Source organism: Phocoena sinus, chromosome 6 (assembly GCF_008692025.1).
Source record: "Phocoena sinus isolate mPhoSin1 chromosome 6, mPhoSin1.pri, whole genome shotgun sequence".
Taxonomy (NCBI): Eukaryota; Metazoa; Chordata; class Mammalia; order Artiodactyla; family Phocoenidae; genus Phocoena; species Phocoena sinus.
Genome location: NC_045768.1, coordinates 32067909 through 32082526, shown reverse-complemented (window position 1 = coordinate 32082526; position 14618 = coordinate 32067909). Strand labels below are relative to the sequence as shown.

The 14618-nt window shown below is 35.9% G+C and overlaps 1 protein-coding gene across 2 annotated transcripts in view; it reads right to left on the bottom strand.

Annotated features, from left to right (window-relative positions):
• Window positions 1-14618, bottom strand: part of ERP44 (endoplasmic reticulum protein 44) — a 92440-nt gene that overhangs the window by 57619 nt on the left and 20203 nt on the right. For both annotated transcript variants that reach the window (XM_032636218.1, XM_032636219.1), the window contains 2 exons: window positions 2225-2297; window positions 212-251 (listed from right to left, as the gene is read on the bottom strand). In XM_032636218.1, coding sequence (XP_032492109.1) covers window positions 212-251; window positions 2225-2297 — 113 coding nt within the window. The remainder of the gene's footprint in view (window positions 1-211; window positions 252-2224; window positions 2298-14618) is intronic.

Sequence of the window (14618 nt, the reverse complement as noted above, 5' to 3'; positions counted from 1 at the left end):
TGTATTTTCTCTCAAAACAAATGCTCACCAAATTGAGCTGCTTCATCTTTGAATGAACCTTAATTGATTTTTATATATGGAATATTGTCTCACAAAAAAAAGAGGCTTCCCCACTTACTCCTTTCTAGCAAAGAAAAATCACCTCTAGAAAGTTTAAAAAAAACTTAATGATGCACTCCCCCCCCCGCCAAAAAAATAAGATATTACTTACCAATCAGCATAAAAATTTACTAAAGCAACATCAGCATTGTCTGAAATTGAAAAACAAAACCAAATAACCTAAGTTACTCATGCCTACATAATTATGACATAATTAAAGATATGGTTTTCATCATGGTCTTTTTCCATTCTTAAAGGCTCACTAAAAATACACAGTAACTTATCTCTCACTCAGAAACCCATACAGAGAGTCATGGACAGCTTATATAATTTGTGGGAGTCCCTGTTCCTTTTCTCTATATTGTCCTCCATCTTAATACCTCCACTGAATGAATATAAAATAAACAGAGAATCAAACCCAGATCAAGCAAGTAAGCTTCTAAATAGCTTACTCTCATAAAAAGTGACGTGGGGCTTCCCTGGTGGCGCAGTGGTTGAGAGTCCGCCTGCCAATGCAGGGGACACGGGTTCGTGCCCTGGTCCGGGAAGATCCCACATGCCGCGGAGCGGCTAGGCCTGTGAGCCATGGCCGCTGAGCCTGCGTGTTTGGAGCCTGTGCTCCACAATGGGAGAGGCCACAACAGTGAGAGGCCCGCATACCGCAAAAAAAAAAAAAAAAAAAAAAAAAAGCGACGTGGAGTGATTAGGATTTTAATAATCCATTTTTTGACCTTCCATATTCATGAATAACCGAGCTTTGCAAATAAAATCCTATTTCAGAGAACAGACTTGTATAACTAATCTATTTCTAAAACTCAGATGCCACCTAGTTGCAGCAAGTAATCTACAAATAACAGTGTTGCATAAGATGTACCTTTTCTGGTTCCTACCCATTTAACAGTTATTCTCTGTTGTAAAATATAACAGTATTATTTGCATATCCGGATGTGAAGACATGAGAAAGATATATCTGTTCCTAATAAAGAGAAACTTAAATAAACTCAAGTACTCAGTACTCTCTCACACACACACACACAGACACACACACACAGAGACCATACCCACAAAGATACTCTAGAATTTGAAAGATAAAAGGAGTGAAGATGATTTGCAAGTTTCAATTCTCTTTTTCCTTTGTTTACCTTCAAAACACTTTTTCTCTACTTGCTACTTACTCTAAAGCAGTGTGGTTCACAAACTGTGACCCTGGGACCAGAAGCACCTGCATCATGCTGGAACTTGGAGAAATGCAAATTCTTAGGCAGGGTCTAGCAATTTCTATCAGAAACTGGGGGCAGGCCTAGCAATACTGACAATAAGTCCTCCAGGTGACACTGATACAGGCTAAAGTTTATAGCACCCTTTCTCTAAAGAGATACCATAATATGGGAACAGACTTTCTAGCATTTAAAACCAGTTCCAAGAACACGAAACAATATATGATGGTCAATGAATAACTACTTTTAACTCTTACTATTTTTAGTTTTGCTCAAACCAGTGGGTGAAATGGAATGCTTAAAAAAAAAAAAAAGACATCATTTATCTACACTACATTTTCTTAAAACTCCTAAAGTTGTGATTTTTCTATCAACCACACCTTCACCTTCCCTCTACTACTTTTAAAAACAAGAAACGTTTTCCCCCAAGTTAACTGTATCTACAATCACATTGTCAGCAAACAAGCAAAACAATTATTGAACTTAATTGGACCAATGACAATAAAAGAGATCAGAGTAGGTGATTTAGTTAAAAGCTAAAAAAAAGACAAAAAAAAAAATTGTAGGCTGTGTCCTAAGGTCATTAACATGTAATACTGCACAGTGGAAACTGCTGGCCTCTAAGCAACAAAATACCCTGAATTGTTAAGAGTGGTATTCATGACAAGGCAAAGAAACAAAACAAGACTAAAAGTTTACTTGTAACACAGGAAAGTAGACTTACGCATTTCAAGAAACTTTACTAAAAACTAAAACCAAAAGTGCTTAGTTAATTCCCTATACCATGGAATTAATCAGAATGCTGGCTCCTCAATTGTTCTAGATAACTGAGATTTTATTTTATTTTTGTATATAAACTAACTCTTTAGAGAGAAGAAAGTATACTTTAAAAATATCAAGGTACTTACTTAAAATGTCATCTATATTCTCTGTATCAAGACTTGTTATTTCAGTTGTTACAGGGGTAAGAACCCAAGTTACCTGGAAATTTAAAAAATGTGAAATTAATAAATGTTTCCACAAAAGGCAAATAATGCTGGAAGTCTAAAAAGAAAAAGAAAATTTATGAATTAAGTTGGTTCCACTATTTAAAAAATTATCCATCAGTTGGTTTTAATCTTTATTATCTATTCTAACCCTTCACAAGATCAGTGAAGTAGAAGTACAATTTCTCAAGCCTAGAAACTGGTTCAACAGATTTCCTATACTTCTAAATACATAAAAGAGATTGTTTCCAAACAATTTTCAAAATTAAAAATGTACTCACTTTTAAATTAATATTCTCAACAACTTTACCTGTGGTGCCACAAGAAAAATTTTGCCAGACTATTAACAGTTTTGAAAGAATATAAAACCAAAGCTAAGTTTGCTGATTCTATCCCACTATGTCTCTAAGACAGAACAAAATAATAAAAAGAACAGTTCAAGAAAGACTTTTCAAATTGTTAACCAAAAGCCCTTCTTGCCTGGTCTTCACTTACAGGTGGTTACGATGTGTTAGGTGAGAGGTTATTAAAGAGAGTTAAGAGCAGCAAAGTGCATCCACTTTAACGTGTCTAAAACACTAAGTTCAAGTTTATCAAAATCTTAGTGTTTCTTAGTGTACAAAGAAAATCTCAGCTTGCCATCTGCAAAATAAAAAGGCACGATTTTAAACTAAACTAACAACTGCTTACTTATTTTAAAAAGTAATATTTATGTATTTTATTTTTAGGTTCCATCTTTAATACATTATGTGTTTTTTTGTGAGTTTCTGTCTTTTCTGCACTCAGAAAGTTTATTGTCTAATGGAGAAACAAGCATTAAGTTACAACAACAAAATCAAATAAATCGTGTATTGTCTCTAATACAGTAAGTAGTTTGATAATATCTAATACAATGAGTGAAAGAGAGATGTTTCAGCATCGTATTTCGTGGGACTGGTGAACAAGGCCATGAAAAATAAAATCAAGCAAGGAATGAATACATACAAAATCAGCATAGAGGATAAAGGTAGAAACTAAGTATTTAATTTCAAAAAGAGACACACATCTGCTTTGGCAGCAAGTATAAGGAAAGATTTGAAATTTACATTTGGCCCAAAAGTATAAACAGGATTACCCATGTTGATGTTGCTATTTGTTTTTTGTTTTTGTAAATTCTTATTGGACTATAGTTGATTTACAATGTTGTGTTAGTTTCAGGTGTACAGCAAAGTGAATCAGTTATACATATACATATATTCACTCTTTTTTAGATTCTTTTTCCATATAGGTCGTTTCAGAGTACTGACTAGAGTTATGCAGTAGGTCCTTATTAGTTATCTATTTTTTCTTTTCTCTCTCTTTTTTTTTGGCTGTAGCACGCAGGATCTTAGTTCCCCCACCAGAGATAGAACCCGTGCCCCCTGCAGTGGAAGCGCGGCATCCTAACCACTGAACCACCAGGAAATTCCCTAGGTTTCTATTTTGTATATAGTAGTGTGTATATGTCAATCCCAATCTCCCAATTTATCCCCCACTACCCGGTAACCATAAGTTTGTTTTCTACATCTGTGACTCTATTTCTGTTTTGTAAATAAGTTCATCTGTACCATTTTTTTTGTTCCACATATAAGCAATATCATATGATATTTGTCTTTCTCTGTCTGACTTACTTCACTCAGTATGACAATCTCTAGGCCCATCCATGTTGCCGCAAATGGCATTATTTTGTTCTTTTTTATGGCTGAGTAATATTCCATTGTATGTATGTACCACATCTTCTTTATTCATTCCTCTGTTGATGGACATTTAGGTTGCGCCCATTTGATGCCTGGACGGTTTTTTGTTCAATCCCGTTTATATATGGAAATCCATTCGCTGAACCACTGCTCTTTATCAAGTGACAATTAACATTAGGCCCCGATCAAGGTACTGAAGACACACCTCTGCCCACTCATTTCATGGATACTTTTGGTACTCACAACAGTTACAACTCAAAATTTTATAATTCACCAACAATTCAATTTCTGAATAGTATAAAGAGACATGTTGATGCTGGTAGGTAAATAAGCCCAGCTAATTATTTGAAATATTTCTATAAATTCATTCTTTTCTTAGAAAAAACCTAAGAATAATACCAGTCTTATTTTCAAGTTACCATAATAGTGTAGCCAATAGCTGACATTATTTCTGTTAGCAACCAGTAAATTATACTCTCCTAAAAGTAAGCTAGATAACTTAAAATCCCTGAATATTTTACTTCTATAACTATTTTCATTATTTTCAATACCTCAAAAATCAACTGGAAAGATCAGACTTCCCTCACTAGTCATTACTTACTACCCATACCTCAATTAACAGATCCTTCCCACATCAGTGTATGACCAGCTCTAGACAACTATATAAACTTTCAGAAGATAAACTGAAGCATATTAAAATGTTTAAGGGTTTATATGAGCAGAAATCGATTTGAAGCACACAGCATCCAATCTAGCAGATAGAAAGGAGCTCCAAGGAGCTGTACAAAATATCGGACTTTTATAGGCAGAGGGGAGCAGGAACAAGGACGTTATACTAGGCAAAAAAATTGGATTGGTTATTGCAAAGTTAATTTCCTTTAGAGGATGGCAGGGGTCTATCTGGCAGATTACCTAACACGTGCTGATCAGGAGACTCCTGATTGACTGCTTTAGATTCCATTTCTGGAAGAGCCTAAACTGTAAGTTAAGCCTCAGTTTGGTGATGTGGGGCTTAGCATAAGCAACTCCATTTGGGGCCTGTTGTCTTGTTTCTAACAATTATATTGATAAAGGAGGATTTTAGAGTGGATCGTATGCTGAAGAAAAATTCAAGAAGACCACGTAAAAATAAAGCAACAAATTGGTCATTATCAAACTCAAGTCATTAAATAACTTGACAGTCATTTACAGTGTCTGCTAGGTACTGAGGGCACAAATGCATAAGGCATAGCAAGCATACTCTATCTATCTCAAGGAGCTCAAACTAGTGGTGGTGGTAAGGAGGGGAGAAAAAAGTGATAAATACAGATATGATCGTGGCCTTCAGCTGTATAATCCAAGGAAGTTCATTTTTGAAGAGTTACTTACTGTCTATCAAAATACATGTTTCCCGAGAAGTATATTCTAAATTTAATTGCTTTTTACATATTAGATAATGACAAAAATGAGGCACAATCAATTTGGCTGTATTAAACATAACCATTATGTAAGAAACATTGTGCTAATAAGCATGCAACTGGTAAGAAGGATTCTGTTAACAGCTGTGTTTAAGAGGGCCCAAAGCAAGAAAACTGTCTCTGACCCAATAACCTCTCCTCCCTGTAGGGTGTAAAAGAGGCAGTTTATCATTAACATTTCTATTAATATGCAGTATGAAGGGAAAGACAGGTTGTTTATTTGAATTGTTAGCAAGCTCCACTAGTCTGACAAATCGTTTCTTTTCATGTCAGCCCCGGGCAGAAACAATATTCTCCTGGGGAAACACCTTTATGTGTCAAATGCTATAGTGCTTAAGTAAAATAAAGACAAGTAGCTCTAAACCAGGAAGGGAGGAGGGAAATCATTTAATTTTTAAATTTAAACTTGAAGTAAACTTTTAATTTTTTTTTTAAAGAAACAACAAAAACCTACACAGAAAATTTCCGTAGATCTTAATAGTCATGGAGAATTTAGCCTCTAATGACGGAATATTACAACATATGTAAATATACAGACATAAACTTATGAAATATTTTACAAATTGGTCACTCTCTTCAGTTCATTAGCTCATTTTTTTGCCAAGAAAACCGAGAAGCATCTCCAATAATCTTCTATAATTCATTAGATAATTCATTCCACATGCATTTACTGTACAAAATATTAAACATTTCAGTCTGAGATATGTCTACATATGATCTTATATAAAAGGCACATAGTAAATGGTAAACACTGCACCCAAATTCATTAAAAAATAAATAAATAAAGTGAAAGGCTAGCTTTAAATAGGAGCTTCTTCAGACTCAGCAGATATAGAGAACAAACTAGTGGTTACCAGTGGAGGGGCTGGGGGGTAGGCAGGGCAATATAGGGGTCGGGGAGTGGGAGGTACAAGCTATTGGGTGTAAGATAGGCTCAAGTATGTACTGTACAACACAGGGAATATACCCAGTATTTTGTAGTAACTGTAAATGGAAAGTAACCTTTAAAATTTATAAAATTTTTTTAATTTAATAAATAAATAGGAGCTTCTTTAGCAAGTAAGTATATTTTCTTCCAGTAGATGGTTTTTAAACATTGAGATATCTTTGGGAACTAAAAAAGCTTTCCTTTCCTTTAATTTCCCTGTATCCTTCATGACCACCTAACTGGCTGGTGATGCCAGTGCACTAGCTGTATTTCCACAGCATTTTTTAAGCCACCCAGTAGCCAGTTGCTTTTCCCAAAATATGCCCCACAATTCTTCTGCTTCCTTCTCTTTGCATACATTGTCTCCTCTATGTGGAATGTCCTCTTCTCCACTACTGCATAATCAATCCTTCAAGGATTGATCCCCTCTTCCATGATGCTTTATCTGGTTTTCCTGGTAGAAAATGCCTTTTCTTTCCCAAAAGCCCACCTAACTCCATGAGGATAGAAAACGGAAAAATGTAGGTTAGGGAAGTGGGAGTTACTGCAAAATCAAAATTCTCTCTAAATTAGACATCAGTTTGAAACAAGATACAATGAAAAGTCGGTTACATGATTTTAAAAAAAAGTATTTTAGAAATAAATCTTGGGAAGATTTTTTACTATGCACTCTGTCTCAATGTTAGGTCAAACTTTAATTGTTACAATATTAACACATAAACATGCTATAATACGAACACATAACAATATGCTCTGGCATTCACTGCTAAGTCCCAGTGCTATTCCTCTTTTGAAAAAAACATTAGTTGAACAAAACACCAACCTAACAGGATCTTTAGAAGTACGAACTAAAATCAATAATAACACATATTGGAAGCGAGTTGTTAAAGCTCTCAGCATAATTTTTAAAATAAATAAATACATTTTCCTAGTACATTAAGACCATTCGAGTAGTTACCATTTGAATATACCCTTAAAGGGGAGTACTATGACACTCTCTGAATCGATATCTCCCTTTAATCCAACCTGCCCACAGAGTCCAGACTAGTCTTTGCCAATGCTGCTTTGCATATATCGATTCCTCTGCCCCTAAAAAAACTCCAAGCATTTTTCGCTGTCTACAGTATAAAAGCCTAGCTCCTTAGCCTGCATTTAGGACCACTCACAAACTAGCCCGCACTTGCCTTCCTAAATCACATGGTACTGCTCCCCATCCATAGTCTATACTCCAACTAACAAGAACTATAGTTAGAGTAACCATACTTTCTAGTTGGCCATATACTCTAGCTTGCTTGAGACAAACCCAGGATATGCCTGTTGCCCTGGAATATTATTAATAGCACCACTCTCTTTCAAAAGGGTCCCAGTTTGGGCAGTAAATTACATATATGGTCACCCTATTTGCAGTAGGCTCTTGGCAACTGAGAGGAACCATAACAATCTCTTCACAAATTCTAAATTATTAATAAGCATATAGTGTCCTCCCATATAACATGTGGTAAAATGAGAATGGGATGAGAATGAATAGAGAAAAATAAAGACGGACCAAGATATGAATGCTAAGCTAAACCAATCACTAGCCTCAGTCATTGACTTGAAACATTAGGCTCTTAGGAAGGGAATAAAATCAGTAACTCAGAAAAATTACTACATGACCCTTCAAGGGTCACTCACAAATGGTCCAAATCCTCTAAGTTACAAATCCAAGAATGCAAGGGGTCTTAGTACTTGCAATTCCTAAAATGTATCATCTTAGTCTCGTGCCTCCATACTTGGCTCATGTAGTTTCCTCTGCTTGAAACAGCTAGGAAAGCTTATCTAGTTTTCAAGACCCAATTCAAATGCTATCTTTTCTATGAAGCCTTTCCTTGTCCCAGACAAGAGTGATTAATTTCTCTCTCCTCTGAACCTCCAGAGCACTTTCTTAGGGTGTTAACATATTATTTTTCACACAGATTATTTGTGCCATCTTACCTCCTCTAGGAGACTCTGAGTGCCTTGAAAGTAGAGACTGTTCCTTATTCAATTTTGTACCCTGCATATCACCTACTACAGTACCCTACCAGTACACAATGAGCATTCAAAGATGTACTAAGTGAATGAATGGGTGGATTATGGTAATACACTAAGAATTTAGAGGGAGGGTGTTAGAAGTAAGAAATAGGGGAAAGGGGTTCAGAAATGGGAATAGTCCTCCCATATAAATAAAAATAAATATTTTTAACATGTTTGAGGAAAATAAGGTTATCAAATAGGAATAAAGTCTGCATTAAAATTTGTTTTTAATAATGTAATGATGAAAAGCACAATACTAGGTGATGATTCATAGACTCAGATTTAGAGGGAATCTCAGAAGTGATCTTCCCACCCACTGCAGAAACCCCTCTATATTGCTGTCTAAGAGCCGTCACGAATCCCCAGCAATACCTTCTTCCAGTTCCCCAAGCTATTCCTTGGTATGACTTCCAGACACTTCAGCACATAGAATACCCTCACTTAAAAATAGCCATGCTACGTTAGTGGATAAAAATCCAATACGTCTTGTATTGTTCCATTGTAAGGTTGTTAATTCAGTCATGAAAATAAATGATTGCCGACTTTCAGGACCAGAAGCTAATAAAGTACCAGGAAGAAGAGGTTATTAAATATTATTTGATAGCAAGATTGACAGTCACAAAAGCATTTGCTAGGCCTTACTTTAAGTGTTTTATTAGAATATCTTAGTATAAATGAGTTTAGAAAACAGAAAGTCGGTGAGTTTGTTTTAAAACTGAATACTTAAAACCTTGCATTCAAATGGTGGTCCCTGAACCAGCAGCACTGGCATCACCTAGGAGTCTGTGAGAAATGCAGGCCCCACCCCAGACCTACTGAAACGGAATCTCCATTTTTATAAGATCCCCAAGTGATTCCTATGCATATTAAGTACCACTGCCTTAGAGAACAAAACTCTTGACTCTACAAGCATGTAAATTCATTTTAAACCTTGTACAATGTTTCTGGTCCTCAAATATGAATACAGTAATACTCATTCGTGAGAATTCTTTATTGAGATGCGTAATACTGTGATTTTAGAAAAATGTGGAATCTAAAATCTCATTAGAAATCTACATTGATGTTAATTTTTCAAAGTATACTGCCTTCTGCTTGAATAGATATTTCTACACAAAAATTACTGGCAAAAAATAGAAGCTTCAAAGGGGATGTTTCCTTCCCTACAGCATTACTGTTCTCAACTGCCATTACATCTGCTAGGAGTTCTGCAGTAACAGCTTAGTGTATTTTTGCTAAATCTATCATTTACGTGCCTTTCTGCTGGGAGATTCTCAAAGCCCTTTACAAACTATGTCTCTTCTATAGCAACAAATAAGTAATGTACCAGGCAACAGCTCCCTTCTATTTCTAATCCAGATTGACAAATCAGCCTCCCACCTGAAGTCCCAATGCCATGGGACCCAGGCAGCTTCTCCTCCCTGGGGCCACTACTCTCACTCTCAGTTTTGCATTAAGCTGGCAGGCAGGCAGCAGAAACATAGAGGTCTGCAGTTAGCTGCAAGGAGCTAAGAGATATGAAAGGTCCCCAGAGAAAGGCTGACAGGCACTGTATTGAAGCTCAGTATCAATCAAGGCACATCTCACTGTTAGTATTCCCAGAAGCATTATAATGAACAGAAGTTCAAAGAGAGGGGAAAAATAGGACTAAGCATAGAATAGCACTGGAAAGCCACTTTAACCCTTAAATTGCTCAGTGATACAACCTTCCTATAATATCAGGGCAACCCATTTTGGACAAGTCAGAACCAATCTGCTTTTATAAAGAAACATTAAAACAGTCACAACCTTCTTCATTAAATAACTCAAAATATGGTGGGCACAGACATGTTTGGGAAAACAAATTCTATGCAAAAACAAATAATTCAAATACGAATAATATAACCCCTAAAATCAAATTCTGCCAGTAAAAACGACCATAGAAAATAAAAAGAAAAAAATTGTTGCAATTCATTCTTTTTCTTGAATATTAGTTATTAATCATGCATGGATTTCCATTAAAAATTGATGTCGTCTGTGTTTTGTTCTTCACTGTATCCTAAGAATGGGATGAATTAATTTACCTGGAATAGACAGTGCACTTCTCCGACCTTCAGGAAAGAATGCTCTTATTACAAAAAGTTCTTCACAACTGGGAATGAGCTTCTCAATGTGTGGAAAGGATTTTTCTGTTAAAACGACCATCTCACTAAAACCCAGACCTAGCAATGAAAGTACTAACAAAGCATAGGAACTGGGAGAAAATTCAAGATGAGAATTGTTTTCTTCTTTTTCTGAACACCCTCTGGGACCCAGGGCTACGGGGGGGCGGGGGGGGGGGGTATGTGTGAGACAATGTTCCATTCATCACTGTCTCCCGATTAGTACCCAGCACTGGATCTTGTGAGTAATAGTCCAGAACAAACATTCATACATATATACCAAGAGAAAATTATGACTGCCCGCCTTGTGCTACACTGTAATTCTTCCCCAGGGTGCCTGATGAAAGAAAGTTCCCTTAAGAGAGTCTACAAACATGTTGGTACATGCATTCTTTTGTTAGGTCATTCCACAAATCTTTCACTGAGTCATCTATTACATGCTAGGCACTGTCCTAGGCACTGGGGAAAGGGGTGTGAATAACATTATATAGATATTTATATTACACCTGGCAAGATCATCAAACTTAACAATTTCACTTTCATATTAAAAAAGAGAAAGAGAAGATTCTCTCTCAAGTATTTTAATTTAAGAGTCACCATAATTCCTGCAAAGTCATGATCTATTCCCAAAACATAACTGCTGGGCACTGAACAATAAGAATTACACAGTATGTCATACTCCCTTTTTGTGTAGGTTTCAAGAATCCTTGAGTTAATCTTAATGTGGAACAACTGCATCAACACTGTCACTGAACAATCTTAACATCACTGAAAGTGGGACAACTACATATTATCACCTGTTTTTCTTTCTTCCTGTTTTCTTGGGATATGATTGACCTACAGCACTGTGTAAGTGTTAGGCATACAGCATAATCATTGGATGTATACACTCATGAAACGATTACCACAGTAAGTTTAGTAAACATCCATCATCTCATGTAGAAACAAAACAAAAGAAAAAGATATATTTTCCTGTGATGAGAACGCTTAGGATTTACTTTCATATAGCATTCAGCAGTGTTAATTATATACTAATGCTTCTTGATAGGATGCAATAGGAAATAAAAAGCACCACTTATTAAGTAATCTTAACCCCCCAAAACTGAACCTGACCACAGTCTAATCAAGCCCAAGAACTAGTGTATAGGAAACAATGAATACAGAGGAACATGTAAAATGACACCATGAAGATGCAAGAAGCTATGCCAAAATAAAGGGAATTTTATAGGAAAAATGACAGCCTATCTTCATTTGGGCTCCCGCCAGAAGTAGATCCCTGAGACAAGCAGTTTATTCGGGAGAAAAAGGAAGGACCCATAGAAAAATGGGGAAGTAGGATGGGAAAGACAGCGAATATATAATATAATATAGTGAAATAAATACCAATGTTTTCACTTATGTAATTTAAATTCTTTAACTCTCTTATTTACCAGATTCTGCTGGTACCATATGCATTTCTACAATGCAGAATATGAATATGAAGGAAATATCTCCTACATATGTCAAAGAATGCTTTTATTTCACTATTAAACATGTGAACTTGACTTTTTTTTGGTGAGTCAACAGCCTTCAATGAAAAACTGTTCTTCAGTGAAACCTCTGGTTTCCTACTTTCTACATTCATTTAGTTCTGGAATGAACTCGGGCTTTCTAGTTTCTTATTCTTCAGTACTATGTTCTAGGGTAAAAATATTTTTATTACCAAATCCAAGGATGATTCCATTATTATATAGGCCTAATGTATTAATCCACTGCTTACTTTAAAAACATGTTACCTTAACGACTGTCCTGTTACTTCTAACCAAACCAATTCTAAATGTCAATCAGAAGTAGTCCTTGAAAGGCCATATACTTTGTTTTTTTAAATTTTTTATTTATTTATTTTTGGTTGCATTGGGTCTTCATTGCTGTGCGCGGGCTTCCTCTAGTTGCATCGAGTGGGGGGCTACTCTTTGTTGTGGTGTGCGGTCTTCTCATTGCAGTGACTTCTCTTGTTGTGGAGCACGGGCTCTAGGCATGCGGGCTTCAGTAGTTGTGGCTCGCAGGCTCAGTAGTTTTGGCTCGAGGGCTCAAGCGTACAGGCTCAGTAGTTGTAGCGCACAGGCTTAGTTGCTCCATGGCATGTGGGATCTTCCTGGACCAGGGAATTGAACCCATGTCCCCTGCATTGGCAGGCAGATTCTTAACCACTGCGCCACCAGGGAAGTCCTGAAAGGGCATATACTGCTGAGACATCTAAACTAATTAAATAACCATTAGAAGAGAGACTCTTTAATGCTGCCTCCTATGCCACATACTGTTTTAATTAACTTTGTAAAGTAAATGGGTTTGTCTTTCCCTCATTTGGTCTTAAACTCCCCCAGAGATGATCGCAAAGCTTTCATATATATTAAGGGTCATTATCTCATGACCTCCATCACTACCATGTAGTATGTGTCTACCAAAATATTAATCAGGAAATGACCATGGTTTGCTAAAAGGAAATCTGAATTTAGGAATCTATCTCCTTTGTGCATTTTTGTCTCCCTTTTCTTAACTGCCATGAGATAGAGGTAAAGAAAGAAGGAAAAAGCATTGGCATAATTAGGAATTACAAACATTAGAAATGAATGAGGGGACATCACTACAGATCTCATGGACATTAAAAGGATAATCAAGGAATATTAACAACAACTCTATGCCCGCAAATATGATAACCTAGATGAAATGGACCAATTCCTCAAACCAATTCCTCAAATGACACAACCTACCAAAACTCACACAAGAAACAGACTATCTAAATAGACCTATACCTATTAAAGAAATTGAATCAATAATTAATAACCTTCCAAAACAGAAAGCACCAGGCACAGATGGGTTCACTGGTGAATTTTACCAAACACTTAAGGAAGAAATACCTATTCTCTACAATCTCTTTCAGAAGACAGAAGCAGAGGGAATATTTCCTAATACATTCTATGAAGCCAGTACTACCTTAATACCAAAGCCAGACAAAAGCATTGCAAGAAAATAAAACTACAAACCAATATCTCTCATGAACATAGATGCAAAAATCCTCCAAAAGATATCAGTAAATCAAATCTAACAGTGAATAGAAACAATTATACACCATGACCAAGTGGGATTTACCCCAGGTATGCAAGGCCAGTTCAACATTTGAAAATCATTTAATGAGCTCATCACATCAATGAGCTAAAGAAGAAAAGTCATATATGATCATATCAATACATGCAGAAAATGCATTTGACAAAATCCAACACCTACTCATGATAAAAACTCTCAGTAAACTAGGAATAGAGGGGAACTTCTACAACTTGTTAATGAATATACAGAAAGCTTACAGCTAACATCATACTAAATGGTGAAAAACCTGAAGCATTCCCACTGAGATCAGTTATAAGGCAAGGATGTCTCCTCACACCATTGTTTTTCAAGATCATACTGGATATCCTACCTAATGTGATAAGATAAGAAAGGGAAATAAAACATGCAGACTGGGAAGGAAAAAATAACTGTCTTTGTTTGCAGATGACATGACAATCTATGTAGAAATTCAAAACAAATGACAAAAAAACTGCTGGAACAAATAAACGATTATAGCAAGGCTGCATAATACAATGTTGATATACAAAAGTTAGTTGCTTTCCTAAATCAATAAACAAGATAAATAAACAAGATAAATATGAAATTCAAGATACAGCATCACATTGGCACCCCCCATAATGAAACAGTATAAATCTAACAAAATATGTACAAGATCTATATGAGGAAAATTTCAAAATTCTGATGAACAAAATCAAGGAAGAACCAAATACATGGAGAGTTATTCCATGTTCATGTACAGGAAAACTCAAAATTGTCGAGAGGTCAATTCTTCCCAACTTGATCTACAGAGTTAATGCAAACCCATTCAAATTCCCAGCAAGTTATTTTATGGATATTGAGAAAATAATTCTAAAGTTTATACACAAAGGCAAAAGATCCAGAATAGCCAACATAACACTGAAGGACAAGAGCAAAATC